Below are 15,000 nucleotides of genomic sequence, written 5' to 3'. Positions count from 1 at the left end.
AGCTGGTCGTCCCCAAGAGCAGCAGCAGTCTGGACGCTGAGCTGAAGATCAAACTGGCCGTGCGCATGGACAAACCCCCCAACATGAAGCACAGCGGGTAAGACCTACCCTGTACCCCCCAACATGAAGCACAGCGGGTAAGACCTACACTGTACCCCCCTGGCACAAAACAAATCACTATATATCAGGGTTCCCACGGGTCCTTGAAATCCTTGAAAGTTTGTGAATTTGAGAAAAAGAAATCAAGGTCTTAAAATGTTTTGAAAATAGACATGGGTCATTGAAAGTGCTTGATTTTCTCTCTCTCTCTCTAAGTTCTGTCTCAAACTATGCCGTGTTCTTGAATTTGAGGGAATTGAGTCTTGAAAGTCCTTGAAAGGTGCTTGAGTTTGATGTTTCAGAAGGTGTGGGAACCCTGCTATATGCTACTACCTTATATTTCTACAGTGTTGGGGAATAGTTCCACTACACGTAGCTCAACTGTTAGTTGGACTACATTTTGCAGTAGCTTGGTGGTTAAACTCAATTCTTAGTAGTGTTTAATTAAAACCCTTTCACGCATAGAGGTCACTACAGTGGACAGCTGTTCTAAACCTGTTTTCTTGAGTATCCATGGGTTCTGATGGCATAGTTAAACATCAGCCACGACACTGGATACTAGTGCATCATCCTATACACTGACGGCACTTGCTGGGCTGTTCATGCAACTCAATGGAGGTTGTGTGGCCCAGTTTCCTGTTTTAAAACTGGCCCGCTATAAAGCTGCGTGCCTTGTGTAATTATGATGCTGAGAAAGAGGCACACAGGTTTAGCTTTACTGAAGTTGGCAAGATGAATGCGTACTGGTCAGTCCATTCTTCATTAAAGCTGCGGTTTTCCACGTCAGATGTGCTTCAGGGTCTCTGACAGTGACATTTATATAAATGGACTGACATACATAGCGCCTTATTCCAAAGCGCTTTACAACGGCCTCTCATTCACCCATTCACACACATATTCACACACCAATGGCGGCCAAGCTGCCATGCAAGGCGCCGGCCCGCTCACTGGGAGCAATTTGGGGTTCAGTGTCTGGCCCAAGGACACTTCGACATGTGGCCAGCCGGGGCTCGAACCGCCAATCTGCCAACCTTGTGATCATTAGACGGCGGCTCTACCTCCTGAGACACAGCCGCCCCCATATACAGTGCTGCTTGAAAGTATGTGGACCCCTTGTGCAATTTCTTTTTCAAAAAGATTTTTGTTTGTTTTAAGTCTTTTATTTAATCAGATCTAGTGATGCACCGAATTGAAAATTATTGGCCGAAGACGAATTTAAAGAAACATTTGGCCGAATACTGAATGCGTACTGGCAGTTTTTCATTTATTTTTTCATTTATTTTCTGTGGCAGGACCTGAAGCGGGCAGTTCATGCCAGACACCCCTCAAACCTCCCTCAACTGGCTCACTGCTGTAAGGAGGGGTGGGCAAACATATCTCAAAACAGACATCAGAGAGTGACTAGTGGCGATACGAGACTTTTACTCCAAGTTATCTCTGCTAATTGAGATGCCACAAGCTATTGGCTGAAGAGGTTCACTTATGTTTGCACCTGCAGTCATTTCTTTATCATGTAGTTTGAGAAAGTCTGATATAACTGGTGACCTCTGCTCAAGACTCACAACATCTCTAGGCAGATGCAGGTTGAGGTTCCTGCTGTTGACCAGCAGAGGGCAGCACCTCCACAGGTTTAGACCCAGAGACACTCCTGATGCCATTGATGCCGTTGACCAGCAGAGGGCAGCACCTCCACAGGTTTAGACCCAGAGACACTCCTGCCACTGATGCCGTTGACAACACCCGGGGTGTGCTGAGTTGGCACAGATACATACATTCTTACTTCAACCAACTTCTATCTGTATCATTCTAAATGATTTTCTCTTCAAATACAAACAAGCAACAATGTTTCCCTAGTTCGCAGTTCCATAGAGCCATGATGAACTAGGCCATGGCAAACAGAGTGTGTGTGTGTGTGTGTGTGTGTGTGTGTGTGTGTGTTTGAAGTGTCTCCCCCTATGTCCCCTATGTGACCAGCTCCTCTTCAGACAGTCATTACCATCTCATTCATATGACCCCTCAAGTGCCAGGGTGGAGATCAGACACACACACACACACACACACACACACACACACACACATTCTCTCTCTGTCTCTCATACACACACTCAATCACACACACACACACACACACACACACACACACACACACACACACACACACACACACATTCTCACAGAGAGAGAGAGAGACTGAGAGAGAGAGAGAGAGAGAGACAGAGAGAGAGAGAGAGATGGATGTTCAGGTTGAGCGCTCCCCATTAAAAGCAGCCATCTGTTGATGAGAGGAGAGGAGAGGAGAGGAGAGGAGAGGAGAGGAGAGGAGAGGAGAGGAGAGGAGAGGAGAGGAGAGTGGAGGAGAGGAGAGTGGAGGAGAGGAGAGGAAAGGAGAGGAGAGGAGAGGAGAGGAGAGGAGAGTGGAGGAGAGGAGAGTGGAGGAGAGGAGAGGAGAGGAGAGGAGAGGAGAGGCGGGTTGGGGGAGTCTCAGAGCAACGTCCCAGCCTCCCCAAAACTGGAGGACTGCAATCTGCCACACCAACCCCCCAGAGAGGCATGGGTAGGGGGGGCGGTGGTGGTGGTGGTGGGGTGCTGTCGAGATGTAGAGAGAAAGGGTTGGTAAGGGAAAGAAAGAGGGAGGGAGCGAGGGGGAAGGAGGTGAGGGAATGAGAGGGAGGAGGAAAGGGGGAGTAGAGATGGAGGGAGGGAGGGAGGGAGGCAGAGGGACTAGGGTACTGACTGTAGGGAGAGGGGGACTACGGAGGGCTGCAGCCCAAGGTTCAAACCAGAGGAGCTCCCCTCCTCCCCTCCTCCCTCTTCCCTCCTCCCTCGCCCCATCCTGCTCCATCCCTCCTCCACCAGCTTTGTCTCTCTCTCTCCAATCCCTCACTATTAATTTGGTTGGGGAAAGTGAGCAGTTTATCGGCCTCTCTGCTTTCTGCTCTTTTATTACTTCATCAGTATCTTCCTTTCTACTATTCCTCCTCTCTCTCTATCCCTTTCTTTCTTTCCTTATCCTCAGGAACAAGAGGAGTTCCTCACTCTTAATTCACCAGGCCTCTCTCTCTCTCTCCCTCTCTCTCTCCCTCTCTCTCTCTCCCTCTCTCTCTCTCTCTCTCTGTCTCTCTCTCTCTCTCTCTCTCTCTCTCTCTGAGGACATATGTAGTGAAAGGACTCTATTCTCTCTGTGTTGTTGCTCCTCCTGTCTCTCCTCTCACCTCTCGTGCTTCTAGAGGCTTCTGAAGAGGTCCAGCCGAGGGGCCGCCAAGCACTCAGCTCTGTCTGAGGTTGGACAGGCGCCACAGGGTGTGTGTGTGTGTGTGTGTGTGTGTGTGTGTGTGTGTGTGTGTGTGTGTGTGTGTGTGTGCGTGTGTGCGTGTGTGCGTGTGTGTGTGTGTGTGTGCGTGTGTGTGTGCGTGTGTGCGTGTGTGCGTGTGTGCGTGTGTGCGTGTGTGCGTGTGTGCGTGTGTGTGTGTGTGTGTATAGAGAAAGATGTGTGATAGATTAAAGAGAGAATCCCTACTATTTATCCATGTCCCAATATGCTTCAACAGAATTACCATGCGATCATTAGAATCTGAATGCTGCATTGTCAATGTTGAGGAACCAAAGCCAAATGATTTGACAGTAAGATGTAATAAAAGCATTTCTGATTCTCTCTCTGGTTCTGTTGATAGTCTGTTTGGCTCTCCAGCAGGTGACAAACCTGTCATGTCTTAATAGAGATTACAGTAGTTTATACAGCACTCAGATGCCCAGTTGAATCTGTGTTGTGTTGGATTATAAGAAACAGGACATAAACAAAAGATAATGTAATGTGATGAGGTTAAATCTGCCTTGGTAGCATGACTATGCTGATTGTGCAGAGGTTGACTCAACCCAACTATTAGTTGTTGTAGTTCTAATCCATGTCCACATGGGGGCAGTGTTGCTTTCTCTATGTTCTCTATGTTGTGTTTCTCTACGGAAACTACTAGATTGAAGTAGGCCTGTCATCATGCATTCTGTTTAATCATAGAGTTGTCCACTTATTCCCTTTAATAAGATATATATATTGGAAAAAAATAGGCATAATAGAAGAATAAGATGAATTGCAGAAAGAGTCTAGAGTCGTGAATATGAATATGAATGAATATCCACCAATCAGTCTGTCAACATGTGACTGGAATTTCCACACTTCATTCAGAGTGGGAATATTTGTTGTTGTTGCTTTTTTATTGTTTTTGAATGTGAATTCCCTCAGTGCTGGGACGTACATGTTGGGTGTAGGTGTGTCCAGTCTGATTGTAGCCTAGACTAGCCTGTGTGTGAATGTCCTCCTCCATCTCTACCTCTGCTTGTATTTCACATGCCCCATATTAACTTGATAAACGGTCGTCATCATTGCAGCCCAATCTAATCCCATTGAGTCGACACAATCCAGAGTGGCTGCTCTCTCTTTTAGACCTACGTAGATTAATACTACTTTAATACTCCCAGTGTTTCCTTAACTGCAACTAAATGAGTATTAAAGAACACGGGTGTAGCCTGGGCCCGCCTGAAAGCCACGCACGGGAAGCCAGCGGCATTGTGGGTGGAGGACTGGAAAAGTGTCTGCAGCCTCAAAAGCCTTAATGGTCTAACCCCAACCCCTATATGTCTGAGGCGGTCTGCGGCCCGGTATTGTTGTCAGCTAAATTGGATCATGAGTGTCTGAAAGGTGTTTGAGAACTAACGGAAAATCATTTTCACAAGTGGATGATTACTCCTGCCACATGTTAAGCCAACCGCCATAGAATGTTCCGGGCCGCCTCAGACGGCATTCACCACGGCGCCGGCCTTGACTGGATCCCCAGCCGGGCCTCCCTCAGTCCTCTTTGCTCTATAGAAAAGTCGCCTCGGCTATCTATTGATTTCCCCCTCTCTCCTCTATCCACTCTTCTATATCCCAGGCTGTTGTCTGACTTGCGTTAAATGGCCGATGTGATTATGAAGCCTCCGGGTTTGGTTATTCTATGCATTGGTTATTAATTTGTATCTTTGTTCAGACATAATGGCTGGCCATCGACTTGTTTTGGTCAACAGACAACAGAGAGATCTGGATGCAAAGACTTAACTGGCCATGACATTGAAATGATATTGTTCAACGTTTTTCGTAGCTAATCATTATTTGTTTACAAACATTGTTTGTAAACACAACTAAACACAACTAAACACAACTGACGATAAATAAGGTTATATTTTGTGTTGATGATAAGGTAAGCCGGTTACAGGCAGACTCTGGGATGTGATGTCATAGCAGAAGACAGGCGGGGTGAGACAGAGATGAGACAGACTAGAGGATGGAGGCGGACCACAGAGCCAGGCAGCAAACGTTCTGTTGTGCGTTTGTGAGTCTCTGGAAGAACTGAAATATATTTGGTTCTCATCCAGGCAGCTGTTTTTACTTCATGTTATTTTTAATAATTATAATAATAATTCATTGTATTTATATAGCGCTTTACCGAGGCTCAAAGACGCTGACAATTATGGGAATAACAGAAAACACAGAAACAACAAACAACAGATAACATGAGCACATAGAACACAGAGTTAACGATGGTTGGGGAGATGGGTAGGGGTAGGGGAGGTTGTATGCATGTCCAGGGGGGTAGGGGAGATGGTTAGGGGTAGGGGAGGTTGTATGCATGGGAGAACAGGTAGTTTTTGAGGTGGGATTTAAAAGTGGAAAGACATTTTTCAGAGAAATGTAACAAAAAAAGCAGAAACCAGAGGGTCATGGAAAGAAAGAAAGTGAAAGTGAGGAGTAGTGAAACGAGTGGACGCTACAATACATCTGATGACAGTTTAGTTGTGTTTAGTTGTGTTTAGGTGTGTTTTGTGGTGTTTAGTTGTGTTTACGCTCAGGTGTTACGGCCTGATGTCATATCCCAGAGTACCTTTCAGCATCAGTTGAATCAATTCCTTGACAGTCAGTGGGTCTGGATTTAAACGACCAAAACTAAATTACTAAACAAAACTAAAACTAAATATAGGAATGTGAATGTATGTTTCTGGTACCTTTTGCATTGACATTGTTGTAGGATTTACTGTAATTGCCTTATTTTGTCATAACTAAACATCAGTTTTGACACAGCAGGCCTACTCGGGATGTCATTTTTCTTCCTATATTTATGAAATGACATAAACATTTCATATCCTTATGAAAGTCTACATGTGTTTTAGTACAGTCATCATAAAGCTATGGTTCCGCATTAAGGCCGATTTAAAGTTCTGCGTCGAATTTACGTGCGTAGCTTACGTTCCCTACGTAAGGGCTCTCGCACTTTACACTTCTGCGTAGGCCGCGCTGCAATTACACCGTCACATCGCTAGGTGGCAGTGTGTTTTCTATGCCCCTGTGCTGTGCCTCTTCCGGTTAGGAACGCAACGGAGCTCAAAGCTCAAAGCGGCATAATAGCGATCTTTTTGTTGTTATGCTTGTTGTAAATAAAAGTTCTATGATGCATTGAAATGACATTAAACTAAGATAATACAATGGTTATGATAATTTTTCAAATCTTTATTAATAAGTAATTACAGAAAAAGTGAATGACATTTCTGTCATGACTTCCGCATTTTGGCCGACGAGAGAGTCGGAATCATGTGCTACCAAGCGGACCAATCACAGAGCTTACTGTTGCGTAGAAACTGACCGCGCTGAACGCGTTCTTAAAATGTTGGAGATGTGCACGTTAACCCTCTCCTTAGGCAAGGCGGGCCCACGCGGGACTACGCAAGGCTACGGCGTCGATTTTACGCAGAACTTTAAATCGGCCTTTACTGCCTCCTCCCATACAGAAGTGTCAATATCAGGTGTACAGATATTTTATTTATTCACATTGCTGCCACTTCAAATACAAATGTCATTATATTTTTATGACTAGTTAAGTTATTATTAAATATATTATAATTGTTATAATAATGAAATAGTAATGTTATTATGATTTGATTTAACTCGTAATTACGATATAACTGAAATAAAGTATATAAAGTTATATTGTTGATATGAGATACAATAAGATCTCATCTTGTTACTGGGTGGTAATAATGAGAGGATATCTCACTCTAACTCATTATAACTATATTATTATGAATGAATGAATGAAAGCTTTATTTCGAACATGTGAAAACATTTTTTTTATTATTAATGAACTAATTATTATGAGTATGATGTATTTGTAGTGACAGTAAAGCAGCACAGCACAGTCTAACCTACAGTATGAAAGTTGTTTTTAGAACGACAAACAAACAGCAACTCCACTTTCTTTGGGGTGGCGAGTCTAGGTATTTATGGTAATATAATGTATTTATATATATATACTGTATATAATATAATGTATTTCTTACTCATTTTCTACACTGAAATGTTGAATCTTCTTTGTAATCAGGACATGTGGGCTCTATGTTCAGTTAACACAACTATCTGCAGTATTTAGATTCTATCCTTTATTCATATTAAGAGGCCTGCCAAGGTTGAACTTGAATTTACATTCACACAATGATGCATCATTCTCAATAACATACCTGCCTTTCTTCCAGGTATCTTTATGCCTTGGGACAACGAGTATGGAAGCGGTGGAAGAGGAGGTATTATGTCCTCGTCCAGGTAAATATGTTCTGATGTGTCAGGATGTTAAACCCTCACAACAACCATGTTCATACCTTGACGCTTGAAGAGCTTTCTTAAACCTGAATTTCTCATTTTGTCCTAGAAAACTGGTATAAATGATAAAGGCCCATCATTAGATTGGATTAGATTAGATTCAACATTATTGTCATTGCAGAGCACAAGTACCAGACAATGAAATGCAGTTTAGCATCTAACCAGAAGTGGTACATGATATAAACAAAGAACATGATAGAGATAGGTACAGTATGGCAAATATGGTAGTTAGAGGTATATACAGTTATGAGCTATGTCCCATTACTTATGTAGGGCACTGTATAATGAGATTCAAACATGACCCTTGCATTTAACGTATAAGGAGATGTGAATGTGACCTCTTGTTGACCCTGCAGGTCAGCCAGTACACCTTCGCCATGTGCAGCTACAGAGAGAAGCGCTCGGAGCCCCAGGAGCTGATGCAGCTGGAGGGATACACGGTGGACTACGCTGACCCCCAGCCTGGTACGCTAAAGGCTCTAGATCGGGGGCGGTCTTGATGTTCAGTGGGAGGTCGTTCCACTGCAAAGGCCCTGAGATCTCCCCTTGTAACCAGCTTTAATCGGGGGACCATCAAGAGTCCCTTGTCGTGGGATCTGAGGGATCTTGCGCTGGAGGCATAGTCCAAGAGTTCTGTGATGTAGTGTGATGTGATGTAGTGTGGGGCGAGGCCGTCTAGTTCTGTGATGTAGTGTGGGGCGAGGCCGTCTGTGATGTGATGTAGTGTGGGGCGAGGCCGTCTGTGATGTGATGTAGTGTGGGGCGAGGCCGTCTGTGATGTGATGTAGTGTGGGGCGAGGCCGTCTGTGATGTAGTGTGGGGCGAGGCCGTCTGTGATGTGATGTAGTGTGGGGCGAGGCCGTCTGGTGCTGTGATGTAGTGTGGGGCGTGGCCGTCTAGTTCTGTGATGTAGTGTGGGGCGAGGCCGTCTGGTTCTGTGATGTAGTGTGGGGCGAGGCCGTCGAGTGCTGTGATGTAGTGTGGGGCGAGGCCGTCTAGTTCTGTGATGTAGTGTGGGGCGAGGCCGTCTAGTGCTTTAAAAACGAACATGAGGGTTTTCACTCTGAACTTAACAGGGAGCCAGTGTACATCCTTCTGGTCTCTTCTTATCCTCTCTCCCTCAGGTCTCATGTGTGTGGTCCTCTCTCTCTCCCTCAGGTCTCCAGGGCGGTCGGGTGTTCTTCAGCGCGGTGAAGGAGGGTGACCTGGTGGTGTTCGCCAGCGATGACGAGCAGGACCGCATGCTCTGGGTCCAGGCCATGTACCGGGCCACGGGCCAGTCCTACAAGCCGGTACCACCCACCCAGAACCAGCGGCAGAACTGTCGGCCAGGGAACCCGCAGGCTGACGCCCCGGTGTCGCTACTCAGTAGGTCCAGTTCTCTACTCAGTATGTCCAGTTCTCTACTCAGTATGTCCAGTTCTCTACTCAGTAGGTCCAGTTCATATTGTATTTGTTCATTTCTTTTTTTTTTTTTACTTTTGAACAACACATTATACATATTCAGCAAACACCTTTATCCAAAGTGGCTTACAGGCACATGTCTAAATCAACAGGCAGATGTCTAAATTCAGATCAGATGAAACATCGGTACAGTTTAGTCAATTCTGTACTAGCTCAGCCTGTCACAGTGAATTGGTCTGCGCTCTGCATTAGTCCAAACCCACTCTTGAAAAGACAGACATGAGAACAGACATGAGAACATGCTTTACCAGACAGTCTGGGAGGTAACATGTTAACATGTTGACTGTCAGAGCCAGAGAGACATTGATGGACTCTGCTGCTGCTGGCCCACACACACGACCAGGGGGCTAATCTGACATGATAGCATGTGGTGTTTGTGAAGCAACATTCACTTTCTCCATTCAGTCCATACGTGTGTGTGTGTGTGTGTGTGTGGGTGTGGGTGTGTGTGTGTGTGTGTGTGTGTGTGTGTGTGTGTGTGTGTGCATGTGCCTGTATGTGTGCGTGTGTACATGTGCGTGTGCGTGCGTGTGTGTGCCTGTGTATGTGCACCTGCGTGTGTGCATGTGCGTGTGTGTGCGTGTGTGTGTGCCTGTGTATGTGCACCTGCGTGTATGCGTGTGTGCGTGTGTGTCTGTGTATGTGCACCTGCGTGTGTGCGTGTGTGCGTGTGCGTGCGTGTGTGTGTGCCTGTATATGTGCACCTGCGTGTGTGCGTGTGCGTGTGCGTGCGTGTGTGTGTGCCTGTGTATGTGCACCTGCGTGTATGCGTGTGTGCGTGTGTGTCTGTGTATGTGCACCTGCATGTGTGCGTGTGTGCGTGTGCGTGCGTGTGTGTGTGCCTGTATATGTGCACCTGCGTGTGTGCGTGTGCGTGCGTGTGTGTGTGCCTGTGTATGTGCACCTGCTTGTGGAAGGCCAAGAGTCTACGTGCCTACGCGTGTGTGGACTTCCTCCCACCAGAATCATTTCAATCATTAGAAGTGAACATCAAAACAGCATTGTGGGGTTTGTAGTGTTTGTACGTGTCTTGTCTACCACACGAAATACTGATATTTTATTACATTAACGACATTAGGATGTGATTACATACCGTGAGGGAAATAATGATTTCATCCCCTGCTGATTTAGTAAGTTTGCCCGCTGACAATGAAATGAACCGTCTGTAATTTTACCGGGAGGTTTATTTTAACAGTGAGAGACTGAATATCAACAAAAGAAGAATCCAGAAAAACACATCATATAAAAGTTAGAAATAGATTTGCATTTGATCGAGTGAAATTAGTATTTGATCCCCTAGCAACCAGCAAGAATCCTGGTACACACACACACACACACACACACACACACACACACACATTCACACACATACAAACTCACTTATGACAACACCCTCTATGGTCTTCCTTGCATTTACTCTTTCTCCCAGCCACATACACACCAGACACGCGCACACACACACACACACACACATGCAAAACATCAACACACACCAAACAGGCCATTTGCTAAGTGGGCCTCTAGTGAACTGTCCCACCCTCAAAACTCAAAGGCTTGGGAGAGCGTGCTTTTTCACGAGCTGCACCCCGCCTCTGGAACTCTCTCCCTCAACCACTCAGAGACTCACCCTCACTCTCCACTTTTAAATCCCACCTCAAAACCTACCTGTTCTCCCATGCATACAACCTCCCCTACCCCTAACCATCTCCCCCATCCCTGCCACCCCCGCCCCCCCCTGGACATGCATACAACCTCCCCTACCCCTAACCATCTCCCCTAACCCTGCCACCCCCCCCTCCCCCCCTGGACATGCATACAACCTCCCCTACCCCTAACCATCTCCCCTAACCCTGCCACCCCCCTCCCCCCCTGGACATGCATACAACCTCCCCTACCCCTACCCATCTCCCCTAACCCTGCCCCCCCCTCCCCCCCTGGACATGCATACAACCTCCCCTACCCCTAACCATCTCCCCTAACCCTGCCACCCCCCTCCCCCCCTGGACATGCATACAACCTCCCCTACCCCTAACCATCTCCCCTAACCCTGCCACCCCCCCTCCCCCCCTGGACATGCATACAACCTCCCCTACCCCTAACCATCTCCCCTAACCCTGCCACCCCCCCCCCCCCCCTCCACCCCTGGACATGCATACAACGTCCCCTACCCCTAACCATCTCCCCTAACACCAGAACAGCCACGAGGGCTCATTTGACCCCTGTGAGTAAAGAAAAAAATTATATCTTTGCACTCAATCAAATGTCAGGACCCTCCTTTCATGATTTCTCCTAGATATGTGCGTTCTACCACCCAGTATCCTTACATTTTCAAAGTCACATCAGGATAAGCTAGTATGAAGCTATTTTGCCTTTTTTCTGTGTAGGAGGCAGGCTGATTTACAAGCGGCCAACTAGTGGTCGTTGTGTGTAAATAGCAGCTTGAGCATTGTAAAGAGCTCTTTTAGTAGGTAAAAAAGGCACGGCTGTTCTAGTGCTAACCCCTCCACCCCTGGACATTGCTGTGTTAATTGTTCCCTTTGCCTGTTCGTTAACTCTGTGTTCTATGTGCTCATGTTATCTGTTGTTAACTCTGTGTTCTATGTGTCGTGTTATCTGTTGTTAACTCTGTGTTCTATGTGTCATGTTATCTGTTGTTAACTCTGTGTTCTATGTGTCATGTTATCTGTTGTTAACTCTGTGTTCTATGTGTCATGTTATCTGTTGTTTGTTTTCTGTGTCTTCTGTTTTTCCCATATTGTCAGCGTCTTTGTTTCTGTGTCTTTTGTTTTTCTCATATTGTCAGTGTCTTTGCTGAAAAGCGCTATATAAATACAATGAATTATTATTATTATTATTATTATTATTAGTGAAGGTCAGAGTATACTCAAGGAGGTTTTAGCCCATTATGAACTGCCAGACTGCCATCCCAGTAACAATACCATTGTGCTGCATTCTCAGGCTGCATTTGAGCATTGGCTGCTGTAATTGAACAGTCTCAAACATTGACTCTAGTAAATACAGTTATATTATTTCTAAGTGCATTGCCAGCATTCACAGCAAGCGACTTATTGTTCGTGTTGCACAACAGGCATGCATTACAGCACAAAGAGCGGAATGTCTAGGTACTATAGTCAGACATATACTGACTGTGTGTGTGTGTGTGTGTGTGTGTGTGTGTGTGTGTGTGTGTGTGTGTGTGTGTGTGATTGATTTTAGCTTAAATATGTTGTGGTACTATACCAACTCCGTCCAGAGAATTATAATTTGTACTTCTGTAATGTAATTTCTTACCTTTCTGTCGAACTTCTAGCCACCAATTCAACATTTGTTATAGAGGTCCTAGAATCTGGAACACCTTGAGCTCGCCACTGAGATCAACACCTCGATCAGCTTTCAGAAAGCAACTGAAAAAATATCTAATCTCGTTATGAGCTGTTTATTTTATATTGTAGTGCTTTTCCCGTTGAAAGGTGGGCAAGATGGAAATCTATGTTTATTTTTTTATTTTTTTACTAATCTTACTATCCTTGTATCTCTCTTTTTTTTAATTTTTTTTTATTTATGTCTTGTGTGTTTGTATGTGCTATATGTATTATATAATATATATATATATATATATATTTGTAATTTTGTCTCTGGTGATTTTCATTGAAAATAACTTATTTCAGCAGACCGCGGCCCAAAACATTTTATATCGGCCGGGCCATCCACGCAGTTCTGCATCGCGGATGCCCAGGGACCTAAACCAATAGGAGCAGAGCTCCCCTATGGGGCGGAGCTCCACGATGTAGAACTGGAGTATATCTCCATAACTATCGTAGTCAGTTCTATATCGCCAGTAGACACGCACCTCATGTCATCATTCCGTTTATAACAGCAGTTAACGTTACACTGCTTTCATTTTCAGAATGGGGGAATTTGATGAGAGCGATGCAGTTAATGTGCAACAACTGGATGCAGGGAGCAAGTGTAGTTGGAAGTAGGAATGCACCGAAATTCGCATGTATTGGGCCGAAAATAGCACAAAAAAGTACATTCGGTGTGAAAAGGCTATTGAAAGAGATATTGACTGATGACTGCCTACTGATAATACATATAATTACAGCAAACATGTCGGTAGTTTGGCATCTGTCCTCTGACTTTTTATGTTAACAATCTGTGTTGCGTGTTGCGTTTGGAAATAGGGCTGTTGTGTCCCAAATGCCAGGGCTGTTTTTTGATCCCAGTCCGCCCCTGGTGGAACAGATCCAACATGTGGAGAGGCTGGGCGTCCCTGAGAAGAGGCTGGGGGTCCCTGAGGAGAGGCTGGGGGTCCCTGAGGAGAGGCTGGGGGTCCCTGAGGAGAGGCTGGGGGTCCCTGAGGAGAGGCTGGGGGTCCCTGAGGAGAGGCTGGGGGTCCCTGAGGAGAGGCTGGGGGTCCCTGAGGAGAGGCTGGGCGTCCCTGAGGAGAGGCTGGGGGTCCCTGAGGAGAGGCTGGGGGTCCCTGAGGAGAGGCTGGGGGTCCCTGAGGAGAGGCTGGGGGTCCCTGAGGAGAGGCTGGGGGTCCCTGAGGAGAGGCTGGGCGTCCCTGAGGAGAGGCTGGGGATCCCTGAGGAGAGGCTGGGGGTCCCTGAGGAGAGGCTGGGGGTCCCTGAGGAGAGGCTGGGGGTCCCTGAGGAGAGGCTGGGCGTCCCTGAGGAGAGGCTGGGGGTCCCTGAGGAGAGGCTGGGGGTCCCTGAGGAGAGGCTGGGGGTCCCTGAGGAGAGGCTGGGGGTCCCTGAGGAGAGGCTGGGGGTCCCTGAGGAGAGGCTGGGGGTCCCTGAGGAGAGGCTGGGGGTCCCTGAGGAGAGGCTGGGGGTCCCTGAGGAGAGGCTGGGGGTCCCTGAGGAGAGGCTGGGGGTCCCTGAGGAGAGGCTGGAGAACCACTGGTCTATGAGGCAGCAAACAGAAGTAGTGCTAAGTAGAAAATCTCGAAATTGTGCAAAACTCACCGTGCACACATTGAAAGGTTTGGTATCGCATGTTGGGCTAATATTTAAAAAAGATCAACAGTTTTAACGCAATGTGCAGGTAAAGCCTACTTCAGACGATTGAAATTGCAAAATTTCATGAGTGTAGCAAAAATTCTTTTCAGAAATATACTCACCGAGCACTCTCTTAGGAACACCTGTACATGTTCTTATTGGTTCAGGTGGTGTGGGGAATGTGTTCTTGGCACTTTAATACCAATCAATCATCGCTTGAATGCCACAAGCTTATGTGAGTGTTGTTGCTGACCATGTGCATCCCTTCATGGCCACAATGTACCCATCTGCTAAAGCAGAAGTCGTCTCAAACTGGTTTCATGAACATGACAATGTGTTCTTCAGTGGCCTTCCCAGTCACCGGATCTGGATCCAACAGAACACCTTTGTCATGGGGTAGAATTCATGTGGGAGATTCACAGCTTGAAAGTGCACCTGAATAATCTGCAGGAATTGTGTGATGCGATCATGTCATCATGGACCAGAATCTGAATGAATTCTGGGGTAATGATTTTGAGTTTCTTCACTTAGTTGGTTGTCTTCAAGAATGTGTGAGAATGTGTGTGTGAAGGGGTGAATGAGAGGCCGTTTAAAGCGCTTTGGATAAAGGCGCTGTATAAGTGCGGTCTGTTTACCATTAACAAGGACCAAGTCTTTACTTGTCTGTCTGTTTCCTCAGATAGAAGTCTTTACCTGTCTGTCTGTTTCATTAATGTGTGAATGAGAGGCCGTTTAAAGCGCTTTGGATAAAGGCAT

The 15,000-nt window shown here is 46.2% G+C and overlaps 1 protein-coding gene across 4 annotated transcripts in view; it reads left to right on the top strand.

Annotated features, from left to right (window-relative positions):
- cadps2 (Ca++-dependent secretion activator 2) overlaps positions 1–15,000 on the top strand; it is a gene marked incomplete at its 3' end in the record, with an annotated part of 199,098 nt that overhangs the window by 82,263 nt on the left and 101,835 nt on the right. For all 4 annotated transcript variants that reach the window (XM_080545181.1, XM_080545182.1, XM_080545180.1 and 1 more), the window contains exons 8-11: positions 1–97; positions 7,654–7,720; positions 8,134–8,242; positions 8,936–9,145. The exon at positions 1–97 is cut by the window's left edge and continues 49 nt beyond it. In XM_080545181.1, the coding sequence (XP_080401307.1) occupies positions 1–97; positions 7,654–7,720; positions 8,134–8,242; positions 8,936–9,145 (483 nt within the window). The remainder of the gene's footprint in view (positions 98–7,653; positions 7,721–8,133; positions 8,243–8,935; positions 9,146–15,000) is intronic.

This window comes from Nansenia antarctica, assembly GCF_963989245.1.
Source record: "Nansenia antarctica genome assembly, chromosome: 14".
Lineage (NCBI taxonomy): Eukaryota > Metazoa > Chordata > Actinopteri > Argentiniformes > Microstomatidae > Nansenia > Nansenia antarctica.
The sequence above is the reverse complement of the archived record's forward strand: the minus strand, read 5'-3'. Positions and strand labels throughout refer to the sequence as shown.